General features: G+C 34.8%; 1 protein-coding gene across 4 annotated transcripts in view; it reads right to left on the bottom strand.

The window, feature by feature from the left end:
* Nucleotides 1–368: 368 nt before the first annotated feature.
* LOC139040394 (alpha-amylase 1B-like) overlaps nucleotides 369–20,179 on the bottom strand; it is a 30,978-nt gene continuing 11,167 nt past the window's right edge. Inside the window, exons 1-6 of one of the 4 annotated variants that reach the window (XM_070486943.1) lie at nucleotides 12,444–12,532; nucleotides 11,292–11,395; nucleotides 4,120–4,241; nucleotides 3,926–4,025; nucleotides 2,151–2,269; nucleotides 369–592 (exon numbers count right to left, since the gene is read on the bottom strand). In XM_070486943.1, the coding sequence (XP_070343044.1) occupies nucleotides 403–592; nucleotides 2,151–2,269; nucleotides 3,926–4,015 (399 nt within the window). In that variant the 5' untranslated portion in view covers nucleotides 4,016–4,025; nucleotides 4,120–4,241; nucleotides 11,292–11,395; nucleotides 12,444–12,532 and the 3' untranslated portion in view covers nucleotides 369–402. Of the gene's footprint in view, nucleotides 593–2,150; nucleotides 2,270–3,925; nucleotides 4,026–4,119; nucleotides 4,242–11,291; nucleotides 11,613–12,443; nucleotides 12,533–20,179 lie in introns of those variants that run through there. The other 3 variants (XM_070486942.1, XR_011494874.1, XR_011494875.1) reach the window with 3 other exon arrangements.

Below are 20,179 nucleotides of genomic sequence, written 5' to 3'. Positions count from 1 at the left end.
ACATTGTCAAAAACTACCCAAATATTATAATTTTGTATGGGAACCATCATTAAATCAGCTAACTCTAACTAATTGTTAGAAATACTCAGTGCAAGAAATTCATTAGAGATTCACAGCTGGGCAAATGCTGTTAATGGCAGCAAGCATATTTGTCAAGACGCCTCTCTGAGTTCTTAGAAATTCCTCTGACAAATAGGTTAATGTAAGTCACTAGAATATAGAAAAATGTTGATTGTTATTATCTTATAATTGTATAATTATATGTGATTTATGCTTCTCTGAGTTTTTCAAGTTGATTACTTATGATAGATTTTACAAAAATTAATGAATTATAAGAATTAATGAACGTAAAAGAAAAGAACACTTGGTTATTTCTCAGGATGCATGTATTTAATTCAAATTTTACAATTTTGATTCAGCATGAATAGCAATAAATGGATCTTCAGCAGTGTTACTAATAGAAAAGTAAGCATTGCCATCACTGGAAACATAGATTTTAATTCCTGTACAATTGCCATCAACTTTATCTCCAGAAATAATGTCACAATACGTGCCCCCAGGAAGACCAGTTTGCAAAGTTGAAGACAATGCCCTGCAAGATAAAATTTAAGATTAGCTTGAATTCAACACAACTAAAAGCACGAATACAGACTGTCTCTAAAACAGCTTCACTTTGTGCTGTAGAACTCTAAGCAATCAAGGTCTCAGTGAGAAGAAAATTCAAACACAAAGACCTCCCCAGTGAGTGTAAAAAGTATTCTTAGGACCAGAAGAAATCCTACAGAAGACTTAGCAATTTCCTAGGCTTTTGTGAATTTTACCAAAAACTTAAAGCAGATGAATATCACTGAAGATTTGAGTGAACTGCCACTCTTAGAAAAATGTATATCCTATGGTAAACACAAGTATTTTAAATGTGTCCTCATTCAAATGTAAGAAAATACTGACTGCATTCATGAATGGAAATTGGATTATTTCTTGGAAAATCTCTTTCTTCCAAGAGGCATTTGGGCTGGAGATAAAAATAATCTAGCATTTCTGTGAAGAAGTATATGGTTTTAAATATAAAGCTGTCTCATAAATTTACGTTGGTTCTCCCATCCACAAAAGACAGAAATTGAAGGACTAACCATGGATACTTTTGGCAAGAAAAAGACATATCTGATTTATTTTTTGTCAGTAAAATATGATTTAGGCTAGAAGGCACTAAGCAGGAGTGAAGTTGGCCTTGGACTGAGACATTTCAACTGCTTGCAAAGTCTTCTAAGCTATGGTTCTGCATCTGAGGGAATCTGTACACTAGAGGCAGAGGCTACAAGGATTACAAACGAAAAGCAGGCAGAGAAGTCTCAGAACCAACACCCAACAATCTCCTGAGGTGAATCATTGACCATAAGAAACATATTCTTTATATATATGCTTAAAAAATGCTGTTTGTCACAGAGAGAGAGAGGGAAATGCAGAAAGAAGACCAAAGAACCAGATACAGGAGTAGTTGAGAAAAAGAGCTGGAAGGAGGATATTTCAACTCTGAGGCAGTATTTTTCCACTATAAAAAAAAACAATAGGTGTGTAAGACATGTTCTTCTAGTGACTTCACAACATTTATACTAAGTATGCTGCGTATTTTGTATGAGGTGTGCATGTGAGCATATACATGAGTCATATCCGTATGCACGTGGTATGAAAGTGTGCATAAAAAAATAACTCTACTTAGAACAAAGTCCTTTAAAGAGGAGATCAAAAGAATAAGAGCCATCATCATTTTTCTTCTCGGCCTTTTCTGATCTCTCTGTTTTCTTAATCTACTGAGTGGAGAATTTTTCAGATATGAAAAAAGTAAATGAGCAGAAAAAGAATAAACCAAGAACAAGTTAGTCTAAAATGTAATTTCTACTATTACATCTACTTACCAATCATCATTGTTAAAGACAATGAATCCTTTATTTCCTCTTCCAAAAGCTACTTGGTTGCTACCATTATCCCACCAGTTTGTAAAAGCTTGGCCAACAACTACCTTATGGAATGCAACCATGTTTCTAAAAACAACATATCGTATGATACAAAATGCTGATGAGTAATTCAACAGTTTACAATAAAATGTTAAGGAAGTTTATCATGAGAGGATATCTGTACATAGGTCTTCCCACCTTATTTGACGCCATCGGTGTTCACAGACCCAGTCATGGCCACAAGTAGTGTCTGGATTAATAGTAACTTCTTTAATCACGCCATTATTATTTGGTGGCCCAATCCAATCATTAGCATCCTTAATCAGCACAAAAAGAATTTTAACTAAAAAAGTTCAGTTTTATAACATTACATGTGTTTGCTTCTTCCTTTTCCTGTACAGCACACCCAATCTGCCCTGCTATTTGTGTCTCTGCAGTGTCTTTATTTAGAATGCAACTCCTGCAGTATTTTTACAGCCCTCTACCAAGTCCTCAGCATCTTCTCCCAGAATTCTCATTCTCTAGTGCCCTATTTCAAACAGGGGGAAGATATTTTTACTCTCTCATTTTCTTTCCAAGGAATTGCAATGGGTTCTTAATATCACTGTAGGCAGCACAATGTCATTGAAATGGCAAGGGCTTCAGTGTCAGAAACAGCAAGATTAAAACATGGGCTCTATTACCACTTGCTCAGAAAACTTAGACAATATGCGTAACTTATCTGTGCCTCATTTTCCTCTTCTGTAAAAGGACCATATTGCTTAACTGCTATAAAAATTAAATAATATTTGTGAAAATGCCTTGAATATGATAATTGCTAAATAAATGTTAGTTCCCTTCATTCTTTCTTTTGGATAAGTATACTGCACATCACAATATTCTTTACTAACTTGACCAAATTGTTAATATTGTCCTTTTGATTAGTACCTTTAAAGATAATCATAAGAAAAAACAGATTATACCTAGGAAGGTTATAAGTGTCTATCTTAAAATCATGTCATGGGATGAATAGTGGAAAAACGAAGAGTTTTTATCATGCAGAAGTCTCGGAAAAGTGGAAAAGTTATGAGGGAAAGGGAAATAGTCATAGTTCATGACTCATGACATCAGACGTAAGACCAATTGGTGGAGATTACAAGAACTTGGCTTCATATCAAGGGACACTTTCTAAATATTAAAGCTGCCTAACAATAAAATGAGTTGCTGTATAAAGTAGTGGATTTCTCAAGTTGAAAGGACTCTAGAAGAAACTAACTAAATACCTGTCTGGCTTGTAGTAAAGAGGATTTTCTACTTTAGGTGTGAAATTGCTCTATGATGCTGCATTTGAAATCTTCAGTTTAAAAAAAAACTTTCCAAATACCTTCGTAATCTTATTTCTCATTTCCTTTTAAAAAAAATTGCTACTCAGAATAATGTCTTAACCATCACAAATATTTTTCTCAGCCATATCTTTCCCAGAATAATCTACAAACTTCTCTTCTTTAACACATATAATTTCCTTCCTCTTATATTTCCTCTATTTAACCTCACTTCAAGTGAATAATTTCTGTGCATTCCATAGAGCTTTAAAAGAAAATTCAACAAATATTTATATTGCTCATACTTTGGGCAGGTACTGTTTGAATATTTTTACAAGTGTTAACTTATAAGCCTCATATCAACCCTATGAAGTAGGTACTTAGGAGAAGTACATATTTTACTCACTGTATCCTTACTTTTCAGTGTTTTCTTTTCACATGAGGAGATATATTTGTCATATTTCTGAAGCAGTTTACATACTTTTTGACAACAGAGACTGTGAATTTTAATTTTTTAATATCCACTTCATTGCTAAAAGGGTCTTGCATCAGGTTTTCTCTTAATAAATATTTGATAAATAGTGAATGTAATAGCATCATGTGAAATTAAAACCAAATTTCCTTCCTTTTCTTCCTTGAGAAAAAGATATTTCAAACAGCACTGAAACTTACTTGTCCATTCTCAAAATATCTTGCCCAATGGTAGCTTGACATTACTTGTGTAAATCCACAAGGATGTGAGAACATAAATCCAACTGCCATTTTGTACAGTCTGAAATTTACAAGATGACAGCACCAGAAAAGAAGAGACATTTTTAGTATCATTAAAAGATAGGTAAAAAAAATTGGGGAACTTAGTTTCTTACCTAGAGTCCCAGAATGTAAGAATAGATGCTCCTCCACTCCATGTCCTCACTGATTGTCATGGTTATCCACAAAGACAGGTGCTCTGTCTGAAGGCTCGAAACTCCAGCCTTCTCCCCAGTTCCTATTAAAAAAACCCGAAGTGTATATCTATATATAGATATCTATATATATATATATAATTTTAAAATAGCTTTAGAGTAATCTGACTGTGTATTTCTTTCAGTATACAATCCTCAAATGAAATTCTCTAATTAAATGGTTATTCTGTAGAGTCTTTTTTCCATAGAAACTATATAGATATATACTATTTACAAATACATTCCATGTATATATATATGTATGAATTACTTGTATTACTTTCACATTACAGACAAGTTTCTGGGTCTCAGGGAGCTTACATTCTAGTGGAAAGGAAAGAAAAATATGAGTAAATAATAATAATCATAATGATCAAGAAAATTAAGATAGCAATAAGAACCAGTGTGAAATAACAAGGTAACAAAATAGAAAATGATTTCACCACCAGGGTATTTTAGACTGGATAGTAAGAGAAGGCATCTCTGAGGAAGTGATTTTCAGCTGGGATTTGAAGGATTAGAAGGAGCCATTCATTTGAGCAACAGAGAAAGACAATCTACCTACAGAAAAACATAATAGTAAAAGGCCAAGGAAGGAAAAAGCTTAAAATACTCAAGTAACATTTAAAAAAATGTCAATGCAACTAATCAAAGTGTGATACAGTGGAGGGTACAATTAGATGAGGTTGGAGAGGTAGGCCAAATTATGCAGGACCTTGTAAAACATAAAGAAAAAAAGAGCCATTGAGGCTTTAAGAGGGGGAGCTGAGAGACTTGGATACACTTTAGAAAAAAATCACTTTTGCTGCTGTGAAGAAATTGTATTTTAGGAAGACAAAGTGGAGGCAGGGACCTCACCTAGCCTTTTTTAGTAGTCTAGGGAAGAGCGAGTAGCTTGGACTTGGGCACTGACAGGATATATTTCAGAGAGAGAGAGGCAATGGGTTTATGGATTCATGAGAACTGAAGAATGGGAGAGAGACAAAAATTAAAGAAATAGGTTTATGGTAGTGAAACCATACATTCAGATCAGGAAAAATGAAGAGGTACAAGCTTTGAGGAAGGGTGACCAAGAGTCCTATGTTCTGTAATTAGTCCTCTATCAATCTTAATGCTCTCCTTTGGTCTTTCCTCCAATCCACCATGTGAACACTGTGTGTCCTATCTTCTAATTCAGTTTGAGCTGCTATATCAAGAATACCACAGACTGGCTGGCTGAAACAACAAATATTTATTTCTAACAGTTCTGGAGGTTGAGAAGCTCTATATCAAAATGCAGTATCTGGTGAACACCCCCATCTAGTTTCACAGATGGCCGTCTTCTCCTTGTCTCATCACACGGTGGACAGCAGAGAGAGCTCTGGTCCCTTTCTCTTCTTGTAAGGACACTAATCCCATTGGGGGGCGCTCCACTCTCATGACCTTGTCTAAAACTGATTACCTCCCCAAAGCCCCACAGTCTAATACCATTCTATTGGGGATGAGAGTTTCACATATGAAGTTGGCAGGGGTGAGAGGACCACAAACGTGCAGTCCATAACACCTATCCACTGCAAAACCAAAGGTTCTTGTGTGTTACAAGCAGTTTCATTCCCCTATGACTTTCCAAGTGCTTTCCTTCTTTCTATGATCCTGTTCCACCACCCTTGTGTACGTGGTAACTATTCTTCCTTTCAAATGCAGTTGAAGCAACATCTATATGAAGCTTATTGTGATATTCCCGGACATAGAAAATTATTCTCCTGGATTATAGCTTTTCCACTTATATGACCTTATTAAACTAAATTTGCTTTATATTGTAAATATATTGTAAATAGTTAAGTTTTACATGTGCATCATTCTGGACCAAGCTTCTTAAAGGTAGACTTCATATATAATATTCCTAGAATCTAGCAAAACAATTAGCATAATGGCTTATGTGATCAATAAATGGTTGTAGAATGCAGATTCTAAGTTCCAGGTATTTTGCAAGACATTGGCATAACCAGAGGTATGTCCTCATTGATTTTTAAAGGAGTGTGTGTGTGTGTGTGTGTGTGTGAGGAAGATTCACCCTGAGCTAACATCCATTGCCAATCCTGCTCTTTTTTTGCTTAAGGAAGATTAGCCCTGAGCTAATATCTGTGCCAATCTTCCTCTACTTTGTATATGTGTTGCCTCCACAGCATGGCCGATGAGCAAAGTAGGTTCACACACGGGATCCAACCCCACAAACCCTGGGCTGCCGAAGCAGACCCCACAGAAATTTAACCACTCAGCCATGGAGACAGCCCCCTCATTGATTTTTTAAAAATAAATGATCACTATATCAGAAATTGTGCAATGCAATACAATCTACTCTAACCTTTGCAAAAACCTGGTACACATGAAGGAACTATGGCCCAGAGACTGAATAAATTATCCTTGCTCATAGGGTAAGCAACCAGAATGTGAGATTGGTCCTACTACAAATCAATATGCTCTGTATTACGTCAATGTTTCTCAAGAATTCTAGACTTGTGATGTCCAGTATGGTAGCCACAAGCAATATTTGGCTACTGAGCACTTGAAATACGAGTCTGAACAGAGATGTGCTATAAGTGTAAAATGCACTCCAAATTTGGAAGACTTAATGTGATAAAAGAAAGTAAAAAAATTAAGAATTTTTATGTCATTCACATATTGACATAATATTCTGTAATGCATTAGGCTTAATAAATTTATTATTAACATTAATTTCCCCAGTTTCTTTTTACTTCTTTTAATATGGCTACTGAATTTTTAAATTACATTTATGATTTTCATTATATTTCTATTGGATGGGACCATTCTAGAGACCATGTTAAGTCAGAGAAGGGACAAATCCACACATAAATACAAAAATAATAATAAAATTAGGAATATGTTCACTGTCTTAAAATATATATGTCTTAAGAGAGATAAGAGTAAAGTGCTTCAGGGTTTCATTGATAGGAAAATTCATTTGTGATGAATGGGAATTGAGGAAGATAAAATTGATTCAAAGGATGCGTTTGACTTTACTAAAAGAGATAAGGTGAAATGGCTTTTAAGGAAGAAAAAACCGAATTATTCAACGTAGGAAACAGGCAAGGAGGATGGCAAGAAATCAATACACTTTTGTAGAACATTAAGTTTGCTGTGGAGGAGCCATAGGAGTTAAAGTAGGAAGTTATATTGCAGTCTCTCAAAGTCAGGGAGAAGAAGGTGGACCTTCTTCCCAAAGTTATAAGACGCTATAAAAGGTTTTCTTTAATTTATTTGTTTGTTTTTAAACAGGAAAGTAATAAGAGTAGAGTTTTTGGAGTATATCAGATGGATTGGAAAGCAAAGGAAACTGAGGTAGAAACAATTGAAAACTTGTGCAGTAGTAAACAGAGTAATGATGAAATATGAACTAAAATTTCAGCAGTAAGAATGCAAGTTAGGAGAGTATGGTAAATTGTACAATATGGTATGCTCAATGATAACACTTGTCAGTATTCATGCCTTTCTGGAGTTTCTTCCTACATAGACTACGGAATTGGTTTACAACTTTGTAGACTACAGAGAGACTAACTGTCCCTAGACATTCCAAACATCTGAGCTGACGCCCACTAACTGTAGTTGAAAAATGGTACCAAGGCTAAACCAGCTGAAGAACCACCTAGTCGATCCACAGAATTGTGAAACATAAGAAGTTGTTATTGTTATTAAGCAATAATTAACTAATACAGAGAGGAGAGATGTAATAGATTCAGTGGAGATCTATTCTACAGGAAATGGCTGCTAAGCAGATGTATGGAATAGAGAAAAGGAAGAGTCAGAGGAGACTGTGATTTAAAGTTCAGTGAGTGGAAGAAGGACAATGCCATTATCGTTCATAGTGCAATCTAAAGACAGACTTGGTTTAGAGAAACTGAAGAGCTGATTTGGGGATATACTGAGTTTGAGGTACAAAAAAGCATTAGATATAAAGAAAGAAGCAGGGAGATTTAGGAGCTTTCGACAAGGCAATGATAGTTTCAGAAATGGCACACAAAACATTTCACAACTGACTTAGCACAGATACTGACCAGTCAGAACAGATGCCATTCATGAGCAACCAGTATGTACAGGCCAAAGCACGCTGTCTGCATTATTGGGCCTGGAGAGCCGAACCCTTGAGAACTGACAAGGTACCAAGAGAGATGTTGAATCCAAAGTTACAACTTTGGGCAAGCCCACCAATCGAAATGATGGGGCCGATAGGAGAGAGCATATAAAGAAGTGTCTTCGATTAGGGAGAGGAGTTTCATTACTAGAGAAATATTTTCAAAAACAGATCCAAGGAAAATTTGCAACGATGAGAAGAGACTAACTGGATGAAGATGAGTATCAGAAAGAGAATAAGAGAGAAGACTAACTAGATAGTGGATGATATAGGGCTGATAGTGATAAAGAGCTGGAAGCTGGAGAAGAGCATCATTTGAACTTCATACTTGACTTAGGGTTCCAAATAGCAAAACGTAATGGTTAAGAACATGACCTTAAGAGTTAGGTAAACTGTAGTTTAAATCTTGACCTTGCAATTTAACAGCTGTGTGATCCTGGAAAGTAACGTTTTACTAATTTATCTATGAACTAGAAAAGGTAATATGTACTTCATAGAGTTGTTATGATGATTGCACAAATTTACACAAATAAAACAGTTATCCCAGTGTATGGATATAATAAAAGCTCAATATTTTGTTGCTGTAATGTCATTATTGTATTGTGATTTTTACTGCTGGTACTATTCAAACTGCTATACTCATGCTCTCTTCCCACCTTCACTTATTATCACTTGGACGTTCTCTCTTTCCATCCCACCCTTCCCAAATTCTAATAATACTTTCTACTTCTCAAAAATATCTTCATATCCCCCAGAGGAACAGATGGTGATAAGAAGGAACTAGCAATGTTTTCCACCTGCAAGTTTTTCCACATTTTCTTTCATCTATTTTTTTTAACCTCTTTACAGCTTGTGGCAGATTACGTGTTGGTTTTAAAATACACTTCTCGTTTTTGGCTCATCAGTTAACTCTGAAATGCTCTTTTAATAACAAATAAGTTTTTTCACAATGCATTCTAGGATGTAATTAAAATAAAGGATAACTTACAGACATAATATGGGGAATTTTATTAGCATCCCAGAATAGATGGAGATATAAAACCATATAATAAGATCTACCAATGGTCAGGCATTGTCATATGTTAACTCATTTAATCTTCATTTTCATCTCAATCAATCTAAAGAGCTATAAAGCTCCATAAGAGAGGTATTAAAACAAAATATACTTGTATCTTTTGAAGTACAATCTGCAAACAAATCCTTGATGTCCTTGGCATCAACAACATAACAAAAAAATAAGAACTTGAAATGGTTGTTATGTCTACTTCCCATTATAGTTATCCTAAAATGGTTCTCCTCAGAGAAGCTATTCATAGTTATTAATATTAATATCAATGCTCTGTTGCCCACATCTCATATTTCCTGGATTGCCCTACAAAGAGAAAATTTCTCTTTATTCTAAAGCTCTAATGGTTACAATAATATGCCAAATGAGATGTCTTCGGAATTTCTTAAAAATATGAAGTAGAACATTTGATAATATCCTAACAACAAAGCAATATTCCTTAATATTTGAATTGTCAATAAAACATATCCAATGTTAAGAAGAAAAAAATTCTGTTAACTCAGACTCATCCACAGGGTTGCTAGTTTCTGATGTTCCCATGTGTTTTTTTCACAATCATTAGTATATAAGAGGCATTTGTTATTTTATTTAATGTTCACAGTATGAATGACATTATAAGGAAAACACTCTAGTATAAATTCAGGAATTCTCTTAAAATGTCAAATACCATAAATTCAGTCACTTAGCTTAAAGTCTACTTACATCACACCAAAGCCATGATGTAAATGAAATGAAAGAGCTCTATTAAAATGTTAAGCATAAAGCGGTAGTCAAGAAACTTGTATCTACTTCAATAGATTCCTTTCTACCCAGATTAAAAATCAGTTACCTAAACTGTATAAGGATCAGTTATGTACAAAGTTCTTTATCCCTATTCAAAGCAGCCTCACATCTCAGGCAGACACTAAGATATTGTTTAACATGTAAATGAACTAGCATTAATGAAGAAGAGACATTTTTTCCACTTTTATCCTTTATAGTTATTTGCCTAGATACCTCACGGTTAAATATCTTTATAACAAGTAATTTAATAAGTATCATTAAAAATTTTAATGGACGTATCTTCAATGTCAAATCTATGCTTTTTTTTTATATATATATATTTTTTTAAATGCTTTTTTTTTTTTTAAGATTTTATTTTTTCCTTTCTCTCCCCAAAGCCCACCAGTACATAGTTGTATATTCTTCGTTGTGGGTCCTTCTAGTTGTGGCATATGGGACGCTGCCTCAGCGTGGTTTGATGAGCAGTGCCATGTCCACGCCCAGGATTCGAACCAACGAAACACTGGGCCGCCTGCAGCGGAGCGCGCGAACTTAACCACTCGGCCACGGGGCCAGCCCCCGAAATCTATGCTTATTTTATCACTTATATTTATCTCTAAGTTTTTATTTTCAATTTTCTTTCTATTTTCCCAGTTTACAAGATTCCAGACATTTAGGTAGTGTTATTACTATAGTACTTGGTCGTTAGTGGATTCTCTTACTGAAAAAAGTCATTATTAATCTAAATTTAAGATTGAATTATATGCAATTTTCTCAAAACAGTATCCCAAAACCCAAAAGTGCCCTCATCCCCCCAAAAACAGAAAATTAAAAAAAGAAAAAGAGCTGGAACCCAACATAAGGCACATGTAAAGGTTAGAGAAAAGAAGGAAAAGATAAGCAAGTTTGCCTACTAGATTTCTGAAATGAGACAAACATTTTGAGCCAAAGTTAACACACATTTCAAACATAAATAGTATATTTGTGCTGCCAGAACCTGAAACTTGAGTTGACAACAATCCTAAAATAGATTTGGAAACACTGAACTATATCAAATCATATGACAGAAACCACTTATTTCAAGACAAAAAGCAGAGCAGGGATTATGTGATACTCAAGAAACATTAAAATACTTACCACATCACCTTCCTCATATCAGCAATCTCTCAAATCCACAGTTCAGTCTTTTTCAATCATAAAGTCACAAAAATCACACAGTACTGGTTTTCGTTTCCTTTCAACTGAGAAAAAAATGATGGATTTAGGACTTTACAGATTTTCTATAATCCTCTTCCTTTCAGTATGTGCTCTCACAACCTTGTTCCAATTCTCTAAATCTAGTTTATACAAAAAGGCTAATCTGAGCTCCACAATGAGACCAGATTGGCCACTGTCACTGTTCCCCCAGCAAACCACTGTCTTCCCTCCCTGCTCAGCTGCTGCACTGCCCCCTCTTCTGAACACACTGCTCCTTTTCAGTTGTTTGCTTTCTCTTTGTCTTTCCTTCTCTTTCTACAAAATCCTCTCTCAATCTCAACTAGTCTCTTTTTTTCTAATTCATTTATATCAATCTATAGCAAAAAACTTTTGCTAACGTAACTTTAAAGACACAGATGAGAATACGTTTTTGTCAAATTAGTTAAATAAAATAAGTATGACTAGCATGCAACGTCTCTAAACGAAAAATCGAATTGAATCAAAGCTTTGCCATCTACTGTGTGAACCTTAGAGAAAACATGAAAGTTTGTAGATTGCATTTTGGTCCTCCTTTAGAAAATGGACATAATGGTATTGTTGATAAATGTGATAAAAACACAGAAATAACTAACAGCAACTAACAATATGCATTGAGAGCTACTATGTGCCATTTCCATGTATTAACACTTTCATTCTTCACACATACATAAACGCAAGACAGAACTACGACTATACCCAGTTTTAAAAGGAGGAGACTGAGGCACTAAGAAATTAAGTGATGCAATTTGTCCATGGTCAAAGTTCAGTAAATGCTGAGACTGAAATTCAAAACCAAGCATTCTAACTTGTGGTGAGCTCTTAGGCATTACTCAGTCCTATCAGTCTGCCTCAGTGGGTTGTTATAAAAGTCAAAGAAAATATTGTATGTGAAAATATTATGGAATCTGAAAATTTCTGTTTAGCTAATATTAACATGTTTAGAAGACTGCAGAGGTGGTAAAGTTTATTCTCATATTTCTTATTTTTTAAATTTTCACTCTAATCTAAATTAATTTTCTCTAGCACAGTTTTTATTCCTGATCTCATACTCACCTACAGAATATACCGTTATTCACAAATATTTGGTGCTTCTCCCTGCAGGTGAAATATACACCCCTGTCCTATTGTAGTCGGGAATGTCCATGTGATTTGCTTTGGCTGTGAAATGCAAACATAAGCAATATGTTCTACTTTGTGGCCTCTGTGATAGTTAAAGTATGTGTCAAAATGATGTTTCTGTGACAGATTGTAAAGTGATCTGATACAAAGGGTGTCCTTGTTGATCTGAGATGAACATGAGAGATAAACTTGGCATTTGTAAGCCACTGAGAAGTTTTAGTTTTTGTTACTTTCATATAACCTATTCTATCCTGATTGGTACAACCACTAAGTACCCTTAAGCTCTTTGATTCATAAGACATTCCATATACATTTCCTTTCTTTTGGGATGAAGGAAGTCAAGGGAAGAACAGATCATACGATCAGAGAACGTTAACATTGAAATAGACTACTGGAATAAACTAGGCCAGTGGTTTCCAGGATTTCCAGATTTCGAGTCTAACTAATCAGTATAACTTCAAGAATTTTATAAACACATATTTTAACATAAAGAAACATTAAATTTAGCTTTATAAAGAAATCTACCATTTGTACATTGTTCTAGACTTTTTTTGTCATTTGGAACCCCTTATCTAAAGCTAATCTTCTTATTTTATTGATATACAAAACCAGATCTAGGAATGAGACAAGTAGAATTACATTTAACAAATAATCACTTTAAAAAGTAACAAAAACGTTTTTGCCTGGCAAATAGTTGTAAAAATTAAAGCAGATACGTCTTTGGCACTATCTTAGTTTTTAGCCACATCTATGATTTCTCAAGACTGGAGAAGCTATTCAAAAAACAAGTGACAGTCTGAGAGAATGTACTTTCTACATACCACAAAGAAACTATAACAAGAACATAAAATAAACTTCAAGTAATCAATAAGGAGAAAAAACTTTAAAAAACAAAAATAGATAGAAAAAGCAATATGCAAATCCTAAAAAAGGAAATGCAAATGGCCAAAAAAGCATGTGAAAGAATGTTCAATCTTGATGGTAATTTGAGAAATGCAAATTAAAATAAGAAATTATTTTTCATCTCTTAAAATGGCAAAAATTAGAGGCTTTATAATGTTAATTTTTAGTGAGAGTGTGGTAAAGTTATTCTGAATGCAATACTACTACTAGAGAGAGTACAAATTGGTACTATTTATGGGCAATTTTACATAACATCAAAATATAAAAATGTGCTCAAAATTCCACTTCTACTTATCTAGCCTACAGAAATATTCACCCATGTGTACAAAGAGATATGTACACAGAATTTCATTACAACATTACTCATAACAACAAAATCTTTGGAAATAAATGTCCATTACATGGGGGAAATGGCTAAATAAAATATAGTATAACCATACTCTGGAAGATAATGCAACAGTTTCTTATTTTTATTTTTTTAAAGAGACAGATTTAGTTGTAATAACATGAAAAGTCATTTTGAATGAAAAAACACTTTTATAGTCATTCCAAAAATATGTACAACATTCTATATGAGCACATGTATGTATGGAAATAAATTGCATGTAAATTCACAAAGGAAATTAGTAACAGAGGTTCTTTCTGGTGAAGTAGGGATGAAACTCAACGGAATTGAAGTTTAATGTGTAATGTTTTAACACTTTTGAACAACAAAAATATACACATATTACATATAAAATATTTTTAATTGGGAAAAAATACTTCCCCGAAAATGTAGCAATTAATTTCATAAGCCATTTGATAAGAGCCTCTTATGTGATCTTAGTACAATTAGTATATTCTGTAGTATTTCAATCCTTTAAAAGGCTTGCAGGGGCTGGCTAGTGGTGTAGCAGTTAAGTTGGCATGTTCACTTTGGTTCGCCGGTTCAGATCCCCAGTGTGAACCTACACACTGATTGTCAAGCCATGCTGTAGCAGGTGCCCCACATATAAAGTAGAGGAAGATGGGCATGGATCTTAGCTCAGGGCCAGTCTTCCTCAGCAAAAAGAGGAGGATTGGCAGTAGTTAGCTCAGGGTAATCTTCCTCACAAAAAATAAATAAATTAAAAAAAAGAATGTTGAAATGGACAGATTATCCTGGATCATCCAAGTGGGCCCTAAATGCCATCACATTTATGAGAGAGAGGAAGAAGGAAATTCGATACACATATATAGAAGAGGCAATGTGACTCAAAAGGCAGAGAGTGCAGTGATGTGGCCACAAGTCAAGGAATGCTGGTGGCCACCAAAGCCGGAAGAAATAATGTTTCAATTTTTCCTTTGAGCCTTTGGATATCACATGGTCCTTTTTGACACATTTTTGCTCAGTAGAAGAGATTTTGGATTTCTAGTTTCCAGAACTGTGAGAGAATAAGAGTCTGTTCTTTTAAGCCACTAAGATTGTGGAAATTTGTTACAGTAGCCGTAGGAAACTAATACAAGTATGTAGTCTTTTGTATATCACTAGTTGCTTTAATCATATCACCATGGGTTTGGTATGGTAAAGCCAGACTCAGATCAAGAGAGAGAAATCAGAAAGTTTTTCATTTGTTATGATCACAGTTCCCTGAGGGGAAATAGGACACCACACTCAAGGGTCACTTGAGTCACTCAAGGGCCACTCAAGGGAAGCCACAAGGCAGAGGGAAAGCAGGAAATTATGGACCAGTGCCTTTTTTATGGTGTCTGTGGGGAGGAATGGGTGAGGCAGGGGAGGCAGATTTATGATGGCTAGTTTTAAGAATTTCAGTGGGCTCTGGGGTATAAGGCATTTTCTTGGTTGTCTAGCACCTAGCCCTCGGGCAATTGCAGCAGGTATATAGTGGTGTAGAGCAAAAGAGTTAACTAAGGGAGATGATTTAGAGCATGAATTTAATCAGCTGTTCAAAAAGGAGAACCAACTGGCCTCTAGTCAGGGCCTCAAAATTGGGTCAGACAGCATTTGTAAAATATGTATTACAGTAGTCTGCTCCTTTATATTGCTAGGTGGTATTCTATTGGATGACTGTACCATCGTTTGTTTATCCAACCACATGTTGATGGACATTTGGGTTGTTTTCATTTTTGGGTTATTATAAATAAAGATGTGAACAAGGATGAACAAGACATTTTATAGTCTTATGTTTTCATATCTCATGGGTAAATACCTAGAAGTAAAATTGTTGGTTCTTACTGTAAGTGCATGTAAAGTTTATAAATATTGCCAAACTGTTTCCAAAGTGATTATACCACTTTATACCTCCACTAGCAACCTGAGTGATGCAATCGATCCACGTTTCATACACTTGTCATTATCAGCCTTTTTAATTTTAGTAATGCCACTCTTCTGTGAGTGAAGTGATATTTCATTGTGGATAAATTTTCATTTTCCTGATAACTAAGGAGTTTGACCATCTTTCTCCAAGCAATGTCCTAAAGTGTTCAGTGTTTTGGTCTTACACATAGTTTGTTAAATTTATCACTAATTAGTTTATGGGTTTTGGTGCTATTTTATGCTATTTTTCAAAATTTCATTTTTTGCTTATGACTACTATATAAATATATATCTTGCTAAATTCACTCATTAGTCTTAGCAGTTATTTTTTAAAGTTTCTTCATGATTTTCTGCATAACCATGACACCTGAGAATGAAGATATTTTTACTTCTTTCTTTCCAATCTATGTCTTTTCTTTTTCTTGCCTTACTGCATTGGCTAGGACTTCAAATAAAATATTAAATAGCTTGCATCCTTGCTTTTTTCTTGATCTCAGACAGGAAATTATTATGGGTTAGACTGTGTTTCACAGCCCCCCCCAAAGCCTAATTCATATATTGAAGCCCAGTACCTCAGAATGTGTCCTTATTTGGAGACAGGCTCTTTACAGAGGTAATCAAGTTAAAGTGAGGTCACCAGAGTAGGCCCTAATCTAATATGACTACTGTTATTATAAAAAGGAGAAATTTGGACAAAGACACACACTAAAAGGGAAGAAAATGTGAAGGAACATAGGGAGAAGATAACCATCAACAAACCAAGGAGAGAAGCCTGGAAAAGATCCTTTCCTTTCAGCTCTCAGAAGGAACCAATTCTGTCAACACCTTGAATTTAGACTTCTAGTCTCCAGAATTGTGAGACAACAAATTACTGTTGTTTAAGCCACTCAGTTTGTGGTACTCTTTTATGGCAGCCCTAGCAAAGTAATACAGGAACATTCAATGTTTTACCAATAAGAATAACATTAGCTACAAGATTTTTGCAAATGCTTTTACCAGGTTGAAGATATTTTATTCTCTTCATGGCTTGCTTTTGATTATGAATGTGAGATAAATTTTGTTGAATGCTTTTTCTGTATCCTTTGAGACAAAGTTATTGTGGAGAATTACATCAATCGATTTTTGAATGTTTAAAAAACATTGCACTCCTGGAATAAACCCCATTTCATAATGATCTAGTATTCTATTTTATATACTGCTGAACTGAAATGTTCTCTTCAAATTTTGATATAATCTAACATCACTATTTATTTATTTTTTCTTCTAATTTCTCTTGTGATAATTTTCACCCACAGGTTACTGAGAAGTATATTATTAAATCTGCAAACATCTGGGGCATCTTTTAGATATCTTATTGTAATTCCATTTTGGCCAGAAAACATAAATTTAGTATTTGGATCTTTTGATATTTATCAACACTTATTTTATTGCCCCAAATCTGTTGACCTTGGTGTGGTAGGCAGCCCCAACGACGTCCACGCTCTAGTCCCTGGAATTTGTGAATATGTCATGTTAAATTGCAGAGACCTTAGATGTAATTAAGGTTATACCCATTAGAATGGGGAGACTATTCTAGATTGTCCAGGGGGTTTCAATCTAAGCACATGAGCCCATAAATAAAAGCTCTTTCTCTGGGGCTGGGGGTAAAGTGATATCAAAGAAGTTGGAGCAATTAGACTTGTTATTGCTTGGGGGTTAAGGCACACTTGGAAAACAAGAAGGAATGTAGGCAGCCTCTAGGAACAAAGACTGGCTCCTGACTGACAGTGAGCAAGGAAATGAGGATCTCAGTTCTACAACAGCAACTAAATTCAGCCAATAACCTGAATGAGTTTAGAAGCAGATTAATCCTAAGTCTGCAGGAAGAGATGCAGCCAGACTGACACGTGGATTTTGGCTCTGCAGACTCTAAGCAAAGGACGTAGCTGAGTGGCACTGTATCTGGACTTCCGATCTATAGAACTGTGAGATAATAACTGGTCATTGTTCAGAGGCAAAATTTATGGTAATTTGTTACGGCAGCAACAGGAAGTTAGTACACTTAGTTAACATTCCATGAGAACTTGAAAAAAATGTGTATTCTACAATTGTTTGGTGTAGTGTTCTGTAAATGTTAATTAATGCATTAGTTTCCTATTGCATTTGTAACAAACTATCAAAAACTTAATGGTTAAGGGGCCAGCCCCGTGGCTGAGTGGTTAAGTTCGCGCCCTCTGCTTCAGCGGCCCAGAGTTTTGCCGGTTCGAATCCTGGGCGCGGACACAGCACTGCTCATCAAGCCATATTGAGGGGGCATTCCACATGCTACAGTTAGAAGGACTCACAACTAAAAATACACAACTATGTACCAGGGGGCTTTGGGAGAAAAAGGAAAAATAAAATCTTAAAAAAAAAAAACTTAATGATTTAAAACAACTATCCTGAAATCTCCCTCTGCCTCCCTTTTCACCTTGAAGGATCCTTGTGGTAACAGTGGGCCTACCCGGTAATCCAGGATAGTCTCTCCATCTTAAAATCCTTAACTTAATCAACATGTGTTGAATTCCTTTTGCCATTTATGGAAAAATATTCATAGGTTCTGGGGATTAGGATATGGACATCTTTGGGGGCCATTTAACTGACAATGTTGTTTAGATATTGTATATTCCTATCAATTTTTTTGTCTATCAATTACTGAAAGAGATATTTTCAAATGTCTACGTTATGTATGTCGATTTGTCTATTTCTCCCTTTAATTCTTTCAGGGTTTTGTTTATGAATAAGTACTTTTTTATTTCTCATAGTTTTTCTTTATGAGTTTTGATGCTATTTTGTGGATTGTATTATCTAAATACATATATTTTATGAGTATATACAGATATACAAATACATATATATTTCAACTGAATTATTCATTTTATCATTAATTGCTCTATCTCGTTATGGTCTTTGTTGTGACCATCATTTGTCTGATATTAATATACCCAATGCCTGCTTTCTCATGCTTTATTTTTATGTTGTCTTTCCCATTCTCTTATATTCAATATGTATCTTTTCGCTGATAATATGTCTCTTGTGTATAGCATGTAGTTGACTATTGGTTTTTCTTTATCAGTCCATTAACATTTCATGTAATTATTGATATGCCTGAGCTTAAGTCTACCATTTTGCTACCTGATTTTCATTTATCTCTTCTGTTTTCTGTTCTTTTGCTATCTTTTTCCTATCTTCTTTTGGATTTATCAAAATTTTTTAGGGTATTCTTTCCTCTATTGGATCCTTAGCCTATGTGTTTTTGTTATTTTTTACTGGTTCCTCTGGGGCTAACATTATGCATTTCTAATTATCAGAATCTACTTAGTATGTTTTGTACTTCTTTCTAACATGTCAAACATCCAATTTTATTCTTTCACTTTCTTCTTTGCAGATGTAATAAACTTACAGCAGTATAATTCCATTTCTGTGGTTCCTATCATATCTTTTACTTCTACGAATGATGTCAATCCATCTCTCAATGTTATTAGCTTTGTATTCAACAATTATCTTTTAAGTAAATCATGAGAGGAAAATAAAATTCTTTAGCCACTTATTTACCACTTTCCAATGCTCTTCATTCTTTTCTGTTGACCGGATGAACACTCATCAAATTTACGATGTTTTTGGCCATTATGTCTTCAAATATTTTTTTCTGTCCCTTTCAGTCTCTCTTCTTGTCCTGGGACTCCGATGACATACATGTTGATATAGTTGGTGGTGTTTCACATATTTCTAAAGCTCTCTTCATTTTTCTTCAGTTTTTTTTTCTTTCTGTTCTATACATTGGAAAATTTCTATTGATCTATTTTCAAGTTCATTGATTCTCCTTTTCCATCACAAATGTGCCATATAGCCATCTAATGAATTTTTCATTTTGAGTATTGTGCTTTTCAACTCCAGAACTTTCATTTGTTTCTTTTTTAGTTTCAGCTTAGCTGGAATATTTTATGTGTTGAATCATCATCATATTTTCTTTGGATCCTTTAAACGTTGTTTCTTCTCATTCTTGAACATATTTACTATAATCGTTTTGAATTTTTGCTGAATCTAACATCTGTGCCCAGTCAGAGTGAGTTTCCAGAGTACAGGTCTCACTTTCCTGTTTCTTAGTATGTCTTACCATTTTTTGTTGCTATCTAAACATTTGGTTTAGGATAGAGAGTACAAAGTTCAGGGAATTCTCAAATCTGCCTTAGCATTTTCTTTCCATAGGGCCCTTTTCATTCTGTCTAGAAAATGGATATACGTTTCCTAGTCAGGCAGAAACTTGTATAGACCTCATTTCAGACTTTCCATGGCTCTTTGATTTCCAGCACCTTCCCATGAAATTTCTAGCTGGTCCACCACTTGCCACAACGGGGACCATAACATTGCACTAGCAAAGCTGTTTCCATAATATTTCCTAGAGAGTTTGCTACTTTTACTGACACTGGTGCCATAGGTTTTTCAGCCTCCA

This window comes from Equus asinus, chromosome 16 (assembly GCF_041296235.1).
Source record: "Equus asinus isolate D_3611 breed Donkey chromosome 16, EquAss-T2T_v2, whole genome shotgun sequence".
NCBI classification, from domain to species: Eukaryota; Metazoa; Chordata; class Mammalia; order Perissodactyla; family Equidae; genus Equus; species Equus asinus.
The sequence above is the reverse complement of the archived record's forward strand: the minus strand, read 5'-3'. Positions and strand labels throughout refer to the sequence as shown.